General features: G+C 41.4%; 1 protein-coding gene across 2 annotated transcripts in view; it reads left to right on the plus strand.

Annotated features, from left to right (window-relative positions):
• nlgn2a (neuroligin 2a) overlaps positions 1 to 11,992 on the plus strand; it is a 210,581-nt gene that overhangs the window by 192,076 nt on the left and 6,513 nt on the right. For both annotated transcript variants that reach the window (XM_023274808.3, XM_035950297.2), the window contains 4 exons: positions 4,094 to 4,279; positions 8,612 to 8,877; positions 10,370 to 10,523; positions 11,512 to 11,878. In XM_023274808.3, coding sequence (XP_023130576.1) covers positions 4,094 to 4,279; positions 8,612 to 8,877; positions 10,370 to 10,523; positions 11,512 to 11,878 — 973 coding nt within the window. The remainder of the gene's footprint in view (positions 1 to 4,093; positions 4,280 to 8,611; positions 8,878 to 10,369; positions 10,524 to 11,511; positions 11,879 to 11,992) is intronic.

Genomic DNA, 11,992 nt, shown 5'->3' on the forward strand with positions numbered 1-11,992 from the left:
TGCAAGAAACTACACTGACATAGAAGAATTGCCTTAATTAGCTTAATTAATGACCTCATTAGCATAATTGGTTATGTTTAATATATCATGGTGATTACAGTGGGGCATTAGCCAGCTTCTTTGCCTCTTGTTTGTGCTTGGCTTAATTAATGCACCCAAACATGCTGCTTATTTGTTTGTCGTCTTTCAAAAGCAACACAAAAGTCAGTAGTGAAATGAGGTGTTTATTGAGGTGTGTTTTGATCCTTTTTGTTTTTATGGATCATTTAAGATAAATATTAATTACTTTTGGTAGTGCTTGAAGAAAGAAATTATTGGTTAATGTTGCGGGCTTCATTTACCTTTCACACTAAGTGCAGCATGCTGCAGAGACAGAGTCATTTTTGGTCACGTGAAAGTAATTCTGTATGACTATGTATTTATGTACAAAAGGTAATGAGGTAGTAGGCCTGAAAAACAAATCTGATTCCTTTACTCTGCATGAGCTGGTTTCAGCTGGCTAGTAATGAGCCCCCTGCCCCTCCCAGAGCTGAGAAAAAATCCCCTTTCAGCAGTTGGCAGACAACCCCTGCAGCGTGGGCTCCCAGGTTTATGTAAAGAAGTTTTAGATGTAGGTGTACCTAGTGTGCAGGTTGGTGTCAGTGGATGAATAAGCAAGTAAATGTCATTAAATTTGTCCCCTTTTTAATTCAATTTTTTCTGCCCTTCTTTTGTTTAGCAAAGCTTATCCTAATTGCCAATCAGTGTAATTCACATGTTCTCTCTGTTCTCTGTGTTCAGGCACAGCTACAGCCACTTCATATTCATGCCATAATTGTGTACATCAGCCTTTGTGTATTTTTTAGGCAAATGTACTTTGAATGATATTCAGTGGAAATGCAGGTTGTCTGTCTTGTTTTCACCACATGGTGGCCTCCTATTCATATGAGTAGGCTGCTTAAGAAGTGTTATTTCTTTGTAGTGAGATCTAGTCAGGACAATGCTGAAGTCTCTTAAATTTTCCAACATTCCTTTTGCTCATATTTTTGTTTGTGTAATTTCTGATAATATTTTTAGCTTCACTCTCACATTACCACGTCTGTGTTTTTCTTGACCTCACACACACTCATAGCTCGTATCCTTTAACTACACTACTACTATGCAAATACCAATAAGGTATCGGACTGCACAACTATGTCTGAAGCTTAAATTAATATCCTGAGGGGTATGTGCACCAATCAGTCATTACATTAAACCAGCCTAAAATTGCCTAGATCCTCCTTACTTTTGCAAAAAAAAAAAAAAAAAGCTCTGTTCATGGTCTGCAACAGCGTTTTGGTCAAAATATCATGCCAGGAATCAAGTTTTCACAGAAAACATTGCGTTGTGACAAAATTAGCGGTAGTTTTAATGTTGTGGCTGTATAACTGACTCGTACGTACTGACTTCCACCCAATAAAGACAGTCACACTTCCTAACAAGCTACCTGCCGAAGCCTGTTTTCTAATGTAGCTGGCAGTGAACAGAGGAACAAATGAATAGTGAATTGGGAAATGCCCAAGATCTTGATAACACTAATTAGGCACCTGTAGCAGACTACATACTGTATGTTTGTGTTAGCCCGGATCCTGGCAGATAGCAGTATACAAGTGTTTAACAACTACTGTATCGGCTTAATGGACGACCTTTCCAGTGCACCTGTCTTTAATATACCACTAATTAGAACTCCCATTAGCATCTCAGAGGCTGCCAGTTAATGGGTACTTAAACAGGAAAGATTTAGGTCTTTGGTGGAACAATCGAAGCCACTCAACAGTAATCATCAGAGGCAAATGTCAACTAACAACAAAAAGGGTACGCTGTTATTACAGTGCCTTGATGAAGGGATGGGAAGCTTTGAGGAATGTTCAGAACACAAAGGAAGTTTGATGCTCTTCATGTCACTTGTTAACACATGAAACGACAGCCATTAGAAAAGGCTATGAAGATCTTAAACTCAACTGCTGAACTTAAACCCAGTGAGATCAGACAAAGTATTAAATAGTGTACAAACAGTGCTGCATGTACAGGGTAAGTGTTAGGAGTAGATATGATCCTCAAAATGTGCAGATTTGGTACCAGCATAGATCAGAAGCAAGTTTATTTAGAAAGTTGGAAGATTTACAATCAGATTATGTTTCTCTGTTAATGTCTCTAGCAATAGTTTTAGTCTTTATTTCTATATTGTTCACTTTGGTCAATTCATGGAATTTCTGAAGAATTTGCAGTTTAAGGCATCTCTCTTTGTGTTCTGACTTTCCTAAGCTGGGGTAGGCAGCATTTTAAAAGCGTCATTTAGCTGAATTTTCAACCTTACCTTTACCACCGGAATTAAAGTGGTCTGAAAGAAAACTTCTGCATCTCAATTTGGCTCCGTTTTCAGTCTTTAGATAATCTGCCCTCTCTTTGTTCAGTCACAGATCTTCACCCAGATCAGATTTCCTGCTACTGCAGCTTGAAATGTAGACACAGATGGAAAGGCACATCTCCTTTTACAATATTACGTAGGTTCATTTTAAAATTGGGGTGAAACAAAGACACCAGTGTTTTAGTATTTGGGCTGTGCTGTCTAAAGTTAACATTAACTTCACAAGTAGAACCAAAAGTTTTCTACAGCTGTGCTACTTGGGTGCGAACAGCTGCAATCTGTAACACAAATGTTGCTTATTTATGCTACACATGTTGGTATAATGCCACAAGAATATCAGGTAAACTTCTGGTACTATAGTATGAAACAGTAACTACATGTCTTCACAGTTCACAAAATCACCCAAACTGAGAATGCAACTGAAATTTAATGTAGTAGAAATGAAATGAAATAATGTGTGTGTTGGGTACTATTTTCAGCTGCAGTTTGATACACATTTGATGCTCTGGTGAAAGATTGCAGCAGCAGAATGGTGCATGCAGGACTGAGTCAAACTAAACTAACCACGTTAGCTTTAATGAAGGAACGTTCACCCAGTGCACCATCTGGCTCCTTCATGGATTTTTTACTGTTTTTTTGAACAACAGTGGTGCTGTGTGGCACACAAGAAAAAGTTGGATACAAAGAATGAACCGGTTAAGTGTTGCTTTTTGTTGGCAGATTGTCACAGTTCTAATGCTTTCACAAGGAATGTAAATACAGATAGCTTAAGATTTAACTAAAACAATTGGTGTTTAAAAACCTTTGACTGGTGTATTTTAATTCGGCTTGAGATTGTTCATCTGTCATCCAAACGTCTTTTAGTTTTTCTGCATTACTGCAATAGGAAAAGGGAAGCTGTGTCATATTTGGTTTTCCTGGAAGACAAAAACAAGTTCAAATAATGAAATAAATGGGAGCTGAGTTCCATTTAGCCACTTCAGTTTAAGGTGTCTTGAATTGAATATGCTGAGACACTTTAATAGAACTGAAAAATTGCTAATTTTATTGGCACCGCTTGTGCTTTTTTCTACTGTGGCAAGTCGAAGTGTTTGCTGTGAATAAGCCTACAAGTAAAATCTACTGTTCCTCAGAGAACAGTGTGTTTAAAAAGAAAGGAGAAAATTATACATCACAAGCATAATGTGTCATCATTTGTAATCCCCTTATGCGTGTGATTCAGATTACGGGGCCACCTATATTCCTCAGAGTGCAGGCTGCTGTACTCTCAGTGTTTTTGTGTGAAAGTCTCTGCTGAGTAGCATTAGAGTAAACGTCATTAAGAGAGGAGCTAATGAGCACTTTCTTCTCTCACTCCCTTTTGCTTTCTCTGTGCACCGGCTGTGACTCGTTGTTGATGGATGGTGGTGTTGCACACTCAAACACATACACACTTGTTCTCTGCAGTCTTGCAATTCCCTCTCTGTCACAAGCTGATTTACAGGCCAAAGTAGAGATCATTTCCTAGAGAGGTACTAAATACTAAAGGTGCTGATGCTAACGTCGTTTTGACTCTCTGTTCTCTCTTCATTCTCCTCCCATTTATGCATCTCTTCTTCCTCTGTCTTCTGCTCCCTCCTGTCCTTGTCCCTCTCTCTCTCCCTCTGTCCTCTGTTGAAAACACTCCGTCACCTTCTTCCTGCATCCATCTTTCTATTCTGCAAATAGGCTTCCTCAGTACCGGAGATCAGTCCGCTAAGGGAAACTACGGCCTGCTGGACCAGATTCAGGCCCTGCGCTGGCTCAATGAGAACATCGGGCACTTTGGCGGCGACCCAGAGAGGATCACTATCTTTGGGTCTGGAGCTGGGGCCTCCTGCGTCAACCTCCTCATCCTGTCACACCACTCGGAGGGTAAACTTAATGCTCCATTGTGTTGTTTGGTTGTGGTCTTGACACAGCAATCATTTTCCTCTCTTACACTTCACCCTACATGTACTATTTTCTTTCTGTATTACTGTTAGTCCATTAATATAGACAGAACAGCTATGCTTTATCTTGCTAATACCTTGGTTCCAGTCCTATGTATTATTAACCATAAGTTTCATGACTCATGAATTATTGGCACTTGAGGGAATTCCACCTGAATCAGTGATGTTTTAGTTCTCAGCTTAAATCATTTCTTGCTAATCCCTGAATAACCACAAAGCCTATTTACACTAAAGTACTCGTCTTATCTTTAGGTTTGTATATGATATTTTTGTCTTGTTTTATTTAATGTACAGTGTGAAAAGTCTTGGTCAGATCGAATCACAGCTAGCAGCATTCAGCTCAGAAACTGTAAAGTTCTGTGATGTTCCCCTGACACCTCTATCCTCAAAGGAAAACTCTGCTTGTCCTTTGAACTGAAGAATTTAAGCAGTCGTGTGGCTAATGAACGAGTCCAGGTTTGATCCAGGTTATGTCATTCACATCTTTGGAAGATAAATGACACGAGCGCTCCAACATTAGCCCACATTACCTGCCTTGCTGAGCGCTCCTGGCTCTGTTAACGGTCCACTGCTCTGCAGCAGGAAAGCTCTACCTCCGTGGAAAACCTACATCTGTCTGACCTCATGCTCCCCATTACCAACAACACACCCCGAGGGCTAAGTGTTAATATTGCACCACCAAAAGACAGAGGCCTACGGACCAGTCGACTTTGATCTGAATTGAGATCAGTGTGTCTGACGATCCGCAGCCAAATGGTCACGCACTCGCTGCCTTTGATCATGCTGTTCTTGAAGCTGTCCTCCTCCGATCGTAACTTCTCTGTTCTCGCCGCTGCTCGAGGACTCTCCCTCAATATCTCTCTCCTCTCTTCATTTTATCACACACACAAACTGCAAAGGACAGAAACAGGGAAGAAATGGTAGGTGAAAAGAAAGAGAGAGATTAGAGAGAGCGTGTTCACACAACCACACATCTGTTTCAATTACGGCTCTGGGTGTGTGCATGTGTGTCTGGGGCACCGAGCAGACGTCCGACTCGTCTCTAATTTTGACTCATTGTGTCTGCATAGATGTGCCTTGAAAACCAATATGTGTCGTCAAAGCTTGAGTGAGCATCTGTGTGCTGCTGCTGTGTCACTGCATCCATCAACACCACCTCTTTGATTAACACTAATGTTTGTTAACCCTTCATATTAACCCGGACACCCCACCAACTACATATTGGTAGGTGATCCACTTAGCATCATTAACCTCCCAAAACCTCAACAATTAACTTTATAATAATAGTCTCAATTGGTACATCTGGAAGTGCAAAAGCAAAGTATGTCGACTTTTTTAGTATTATTATTATATTGGACCTAAAAACAGGAAAAAGATATAAATATCACAAAAGAACTCTGGGAAGAACTAGCATTGCAACCCATTACCCACTAATCAGCGTCTATCAAAATTATTATCACCTCTGAGAAGTTTGCAAAGCTGAACTGTCCTGTTCTTCCAGATAGTAACACCAAACAATGTCTTGTGTGGGGAAAAAAAGAATTACTGAAAGCAGGCCTCACATGCAATCAAAAACCTGTCAAATGGAACCCTAACCCTGACATTAGAGCGCCTTATTTGACTATTTTCAAACTAATTTTTGATCACTCCATGTCTGAGTTGCAGTAACTGAGAAGGGACTAGTGGCTCCTCTGTGTACCACCACTTTGTAGAATCTGTCAATGCTGGTGAGGCATTCATGGAACATCAGTAAATTGTAGTATCTCCCTATATTCTGCATGTGAAGCATTTCAAGGACAGCTTGCAGATTATAGCTTCAGAAAACAACATGAGTTACGCTCTTCCCCTCTAAATTTCTTGAGTCCCTGCTTGAATATTAGTCACGCCATCCTACCCACCACTGCTAGTAAAATATCAACCTGTATGCAAAATTTATGAACTGCATTTACTGTGAAGAGCGCAGCCAAAGCATGGCAAGGAACAGCGCTCTTGCTGTCGAAACATTGATGTTCCACACTGAAATGTTAAAAAAGCACAATGTCTCTATTGTCAGTGTCTCTGTGCTGTGACAATTGCCTGGCCAGCAGAGCAGCTTTCCTCCCTGCAGCAGTTCAATGCCAGGCAGCTGGAAACTGAAGCAATGAGGAGTCAGAAATGATCATATATTTTCACACTGCCTAAAATATAGCCAAAGAAGAGCTACCTTTTCTAACTTGTAGTCCTAGATCATTCTTATGCACACGATAAGTTAATTGTGCAAAATATCTATCTGCACTTTTATTCCTGTTTATATCATGTAATAATTTGTCTTGGAAAAGACTAAAAAGATAACTCATGAGTATAATATTGGGCGCAGAAAGATGCTGTGAAATATTTTTTGTCCACCTAAATGAAAAGGTCAGGCATACCAGTGCAACTGATATGAAAAGTGGGTCTGCAGCTCTGTTGAAGGAAAACTTAACATTCATTTTCTATGAAAAAGCTTTGCAGAATTTTGTCCGTGCATTGATTGCAGAGTTAAAGTCAGGATAGGGTTAGCCTAGCTTAGCATAAAGAGAGGAGGCCTGGCTTTCTCTGACATTCAGAAGTATGGTTGCCACATTTCTGTAGCTAGCTAGTAAACCCTTGTCTTTAGGGGATCTCATGCTGTGATTATGTATTTTTTTAGATTTTCTTTGCATTCCTCTTAGTGTTAGGGTTAAGCAAACAAGATATATTATTATTATGATTAATTAGTGAGCATCTTTCTTTGTATATTTTCTAACCTGCCGTGCTTCCAGCCTTTATACTAAGCTAGACTTGAGTAATCTTCTCATTTAACTCTCAAAAAGTTACTGAAAAGCATTTTTTTCTAAAATGCTTCTCTCTTTATCCAAATGCAAAAAAAAAAAGTTTTTTGTTTTTTCCTAAAAAGCAACCAGAATCGCTAGCAGTTATTGTAGCGTTACTATTCATTTTTGAGGGGAACCCCACTTTAGCGAACACATAGCGTTTAGGAAAACGTGTATTAACCCTCTTGTCTCTTGTTCCTGATGTCCAGCCCCACCCTCTCCCCCAACCCCACTGTCACCTGTCCACTGGCATGCCTCCGCTTTGTCATCACCCCATCGTCATCCTCATCAGCATCTAACGGTGTAACATCAGCCCACTAGACGCCGCCTGTCTGTCATGCTCTCCCCCCTCCTCATCCTCCTCTCCCCCCGCCAGGGATGCCAGGTAAGGAGTCTGTCATCCTCACGCTTAAGGGACACCAATCATGTCCATAACACTGTGTCACAAATCAAACCAGACAGCAGAGACGTGCGGGATGGATGGCAGGATGGAAGTGGCAGACGGGATGGTTGTTAGTGATATGATGAAGGGTGGGGGGAAGAGATGGCAGAAAACAGTATCCGTGCACAGTGTTAAGAGGGCTAGAAGACAAGGATAGGTGGAGGTAATAATACTAATGTAGCAAAAAGACAAGAAAGGGAAAGAAAAAGGAGGAAAGTACAAAGCAGGGAAGGCAAGAGCGCTTAGGGAGTGACAAAGAAACTGATTTTGAAGACGGATAAAATATACCGACCTCTCTCCGTCTGTCTCTCCCTGTGCTGATATGTAGGTGTAGCTGTTTCCAAGCTACTTCTTACTATAATTGATTTCCCAGGGAAAGAAGGCACTGCGGTTCTGCTTAATAATTAACTGACCAATCTTCAGCCCAGGAGAGAGGGGAAAAAAGAAAAGAAGGGAGTGCAAGAGGAAACGAGTGGGACAGGCGGCTCCTTAACGAGCCACTTGAGTGGTTCAAACGGCACAGGACAGGCAGAACTAAGGAGACGGAGAGCGAGACAAAGAGAGGAAGGGAGGACTATGGCAAGAGAGAGGCTGAGAGAACAAACAGCTGCCACAAGAAAGAAGAAAGTAGTTCTTTTGACCTCTCCAATGAGCTTATTCCCCGTCCTACCTCTGTTTTTTTTTTTTTTTCCCGGAACTACAACACCATAGCATGCTCGATCACTGATCCTTTGGGTCTGTAGTCTCATCCCGTATCTGCCAGCTTTTCTCTAGTGAGAAAGATAAGAGAAAAAAGAAAAATCTAAATTTGCAGTGCTTTATTATAGGGAAATTCTGATGCTGGGAAAAAGTTTATGTGAGTTTACACATCAAGGAGCCTCTGTAACCTGTTCTACCCTGAGTGCTGAATAAAAAGCACCATCCTGCCTAATAAAAATCAATCAATAATAAAAATATCCCTCTCTCCTGTCTGTCCTGTTAGGTCTGTTCCACAGGGCCATAGCCCAGAGTGGAACGGCTATCTCCAGCTGGTCCGTCAACTACCAGCCTCTCAAGTACACCAAGATCCTGGCCCGGAAGGTGGGTTGCACCTACACAGAGACGGCAGACCTTGTCGACTGCCTGAGGCGCAAGAATTTCAGGGAGCTGGTGGACCAGGACATCCAACCAGCCCGCTACCACATTGCATTTGGCCCCGTGGTGGACGGAGACGTGGTGCCCGACGACCCTGAGATTCTCATGCAGCAGGTGAGGGCCTGGCAGCAGCTGGATTTTTATTGTGGGAGTAGAGTGGCTTGATCTGTGTTGACACACCAGACAGAAGAGAACAAGAGAAAGTTGTTGGAGTAGGTGTGAGTGTGACCTTTCCACAGAGTTAGGGTCTGGTGGTGACGTTCACCAGTTGGTGTGAACTCACACCCTACAAAGCTGTAAGAAAAATGACTGCTGTGCTGATGATGCACATTGCCTTGGTGGTATATGAGGTTCACATCCTCTTCTTCTCGTGATCCCTTAATAAAAAACAGTGAGTGCTTGCAAACCCTTCATGAAAGGGTGCATGTCTAGGTTCTTTATCATAAATGGATTTTGTCTCTTCAGTTTCATTGAATTAGAGCAGAAGTTCATCTTTTCTTATGCCCAGTTTTTTTCTTTTTTGATCTGGTGAGCTTCAGGTTTGGGCACCACTGCATTTTACATTAACACATGACTCACTATCTTAATATAGGCATGTTTCAGATGAACTGCACCTCGTCTGGAGAGCAGATAAGATCAGGTGACAGTGTTACAAGTCAAGATGGACAATTTCTAGCAACCTTCAGTCTGCTCAGAAAGTCACAAAAACATACAGCTTTATTAAATGACACTCCACCACCAGACACAAACATAATTTGCACTGTCTGATAGTTTTAAGTGTGACAGGGTGGCCTATTTAAATGCTTAATAGTTCATAGTTAAACCTCCATTTTACATTAATTCTCATCAGACATCAGCAGACCTGTCCCTCTCAAACTGCATAAATAAATCAAAAACATTAATAAACAGTCAGTAGCTTCCTTTACTGATCTGTTGAATATTCGGACTCTGGGGCCTGAAACATCTGTACCGATGTGAGGCTGTTTTAAGAATGTCCACATCCCTTACCAGACGTTTTGGTGTTGCTACAAGCCTTGAAAATCAGCCAAATTAAAACGAATCCTCTCCAGTTTAATTAAAATGAAAAGTTTCCATCAGACGACATATTGTTGAGTCAACATCTAAACCAGGAACAAAAGGAGGGTGACTGTTGCAGCTGCTTTGTTATTCAGCTGCTAGAATCTCTTATTAGATCCCCCAAAGTGTTTACAATCTGCAAGAAATCATTAGAGGTGAGCGTTGAGAAGTTTCTGGTTTTGAGCAGTATTTGGGCATCTGCTATGTTTTGATGGAGCAGATGCAGTGAATTTAAGGATAACACATGGCAGAATTAAAGCAGAGAAATTGATTTATTTCCCTTTCTGTAACTGAACTTTAAAATGCCATCTCATAGCAAATGCTATACATTAAAATAAGAGATTGCATGTTTACATTTCTTGACATAAATATCCCAGAATTACAAAAAACATAATGTGAATATTGTACCTGACAGATAAATGTACAAAATGTGGTTGCGTTTGAGTGGTATTTGTGGTTGTAGCTTTGTGCTATGTACAGTCAATACAGTTTCAGCATACATGGTGTTCTGCTCTTGTTGCACCACTAGGGGGAGTTCCTCAACTATGACATCCTAATAGGAGTGAACCAAGGAGAAGGACTGAAGTTTGTAGACGACAGCGAGGACAATGACGGTATCTCAGCCGCAGCATTTGACTACACCATCTCTAACTTCGTTGACAACCTCTACGGATACCCTGAGGGTGAGGAATACCATTTCTACATCTTTCAGTCCTCAAACTCCTCCATTTTATGTCCCCCATATCAGCATCATCACAGTTTTGGCTTATTAGGAACCCTGTCACTTGACATGTTTTGGAGATCATAAATACTAAAACCAAAAGAGAAACTGTCAAAAGTATGAATGTACAGTCGTTAAAAGAGACAGTATATACTGTTGTCAAAGTTTCTCACTGATATATTTCCTCATACCTCATATGTCATGTTACACGTTGCAGCTGTGCTTCTTAGGGTTCTTCAAACTGAAATGCTTTTCTCTGTGTTATAAACACAGCTTATATTAACATCAGCCGTCAAAAAAAAATACATCAACAACTCTTGATCTGCAGCTCCCTGTGGAAATACAAGTCTTTAAAACATTATGTGGGCAAAGAATGATAAGAGATAAAATGTGAACCCAGTGAAGTGTATCAACCAAGACAAGCATACTAAAGAGATTGCCTATCATGGAGATTATCTTTCACCGTTGTGGGTCTGTGCTTTGGCCTTTGAGGCTCTGTGGGCTTCTAATGCTGTCGCTCATCATCCCCCAGGCAGCCGACTCCCAATCACAGTGCTGTTGTTGCTAACAGATCAGCCTGCAAACCCCTCACAGCGGGCCACAGTCAAAACACAGACACGTTTGGATAATGTAGTCATGCTCCCTCGCTAGTGTCTGTCACTCATTCGACTTTCGGAGAGGCATATTTTATCATTTGTGTTACTCAGCCTCTTCTTTCACTTTATCTCTCCTCTCCGTCTATTTCTCACTGACATGCAGACAGATGTCTCCTTTATTTTTCCCTCTTTCTGTAATTCCAGTTCATCGAGGAACATGAACTTCTGTCTTCTCATCTATCAAAATTTTCAATCACTGGTGTTACTATACTCTTGACTTATCACAGTTTCCTCCTTTTTCTCTTCACCCTTTGTTCTCTGTCCCTTTTTCCCCTCCCACGTCTTATCCTCCAGGCAAAGACATCCTGAGGGAGACCATTAAGTTCATGTACACAGACTGGGCAGACAGGGACAATGGAGACATGCGAAGGAAGACCCTGTTAGCTCTGTTCACGGACCACCAGTGGGTGGCTCCAGCGGTGGCCACAGCCAAACTCCACGCCGAGTTTCAGTCCCCGGTTTATTTTTACACGTTCTACCACCACTGCCAGACCGAAACGCGACCCGAATGGGCTGACGCTGCCCATGGAGATGAGATACCTTACGTGTTTGGCGTACCCATGATCGGTGCCACAGACTTGTTTCCGTGCAACTTCTCCAAGAATGATGTGATGCTGAGCGCCGTGGTCATGACTTACTGGACCAACTTTGCCAAGACTGGGTAAGCCTTGTTTTATATTAATATATTTAAATTCTAGTTTGCTCTGAGGTACAACTGCAGTGTTATCCTGTTAGTGTAATGTGTCTTCAGTAGTGGAATGTAAATGTCTTTCTA

This window comes from Amphiprion ocellaris, chromosome 23 (assembly GCF_022539595.1).
Source record: "Amphiprion ocellaris isolate individual 3 ecotype Okinawa chromosome 23, ASM2253959v1, whole genome shotgun sequence".
Classification (NCBI taxonomy): Eukaryota; Metazoa; Chordata; class Actinopteri; family Pomacentridae; genus Amphiprion; species Amphiprion ocellaris.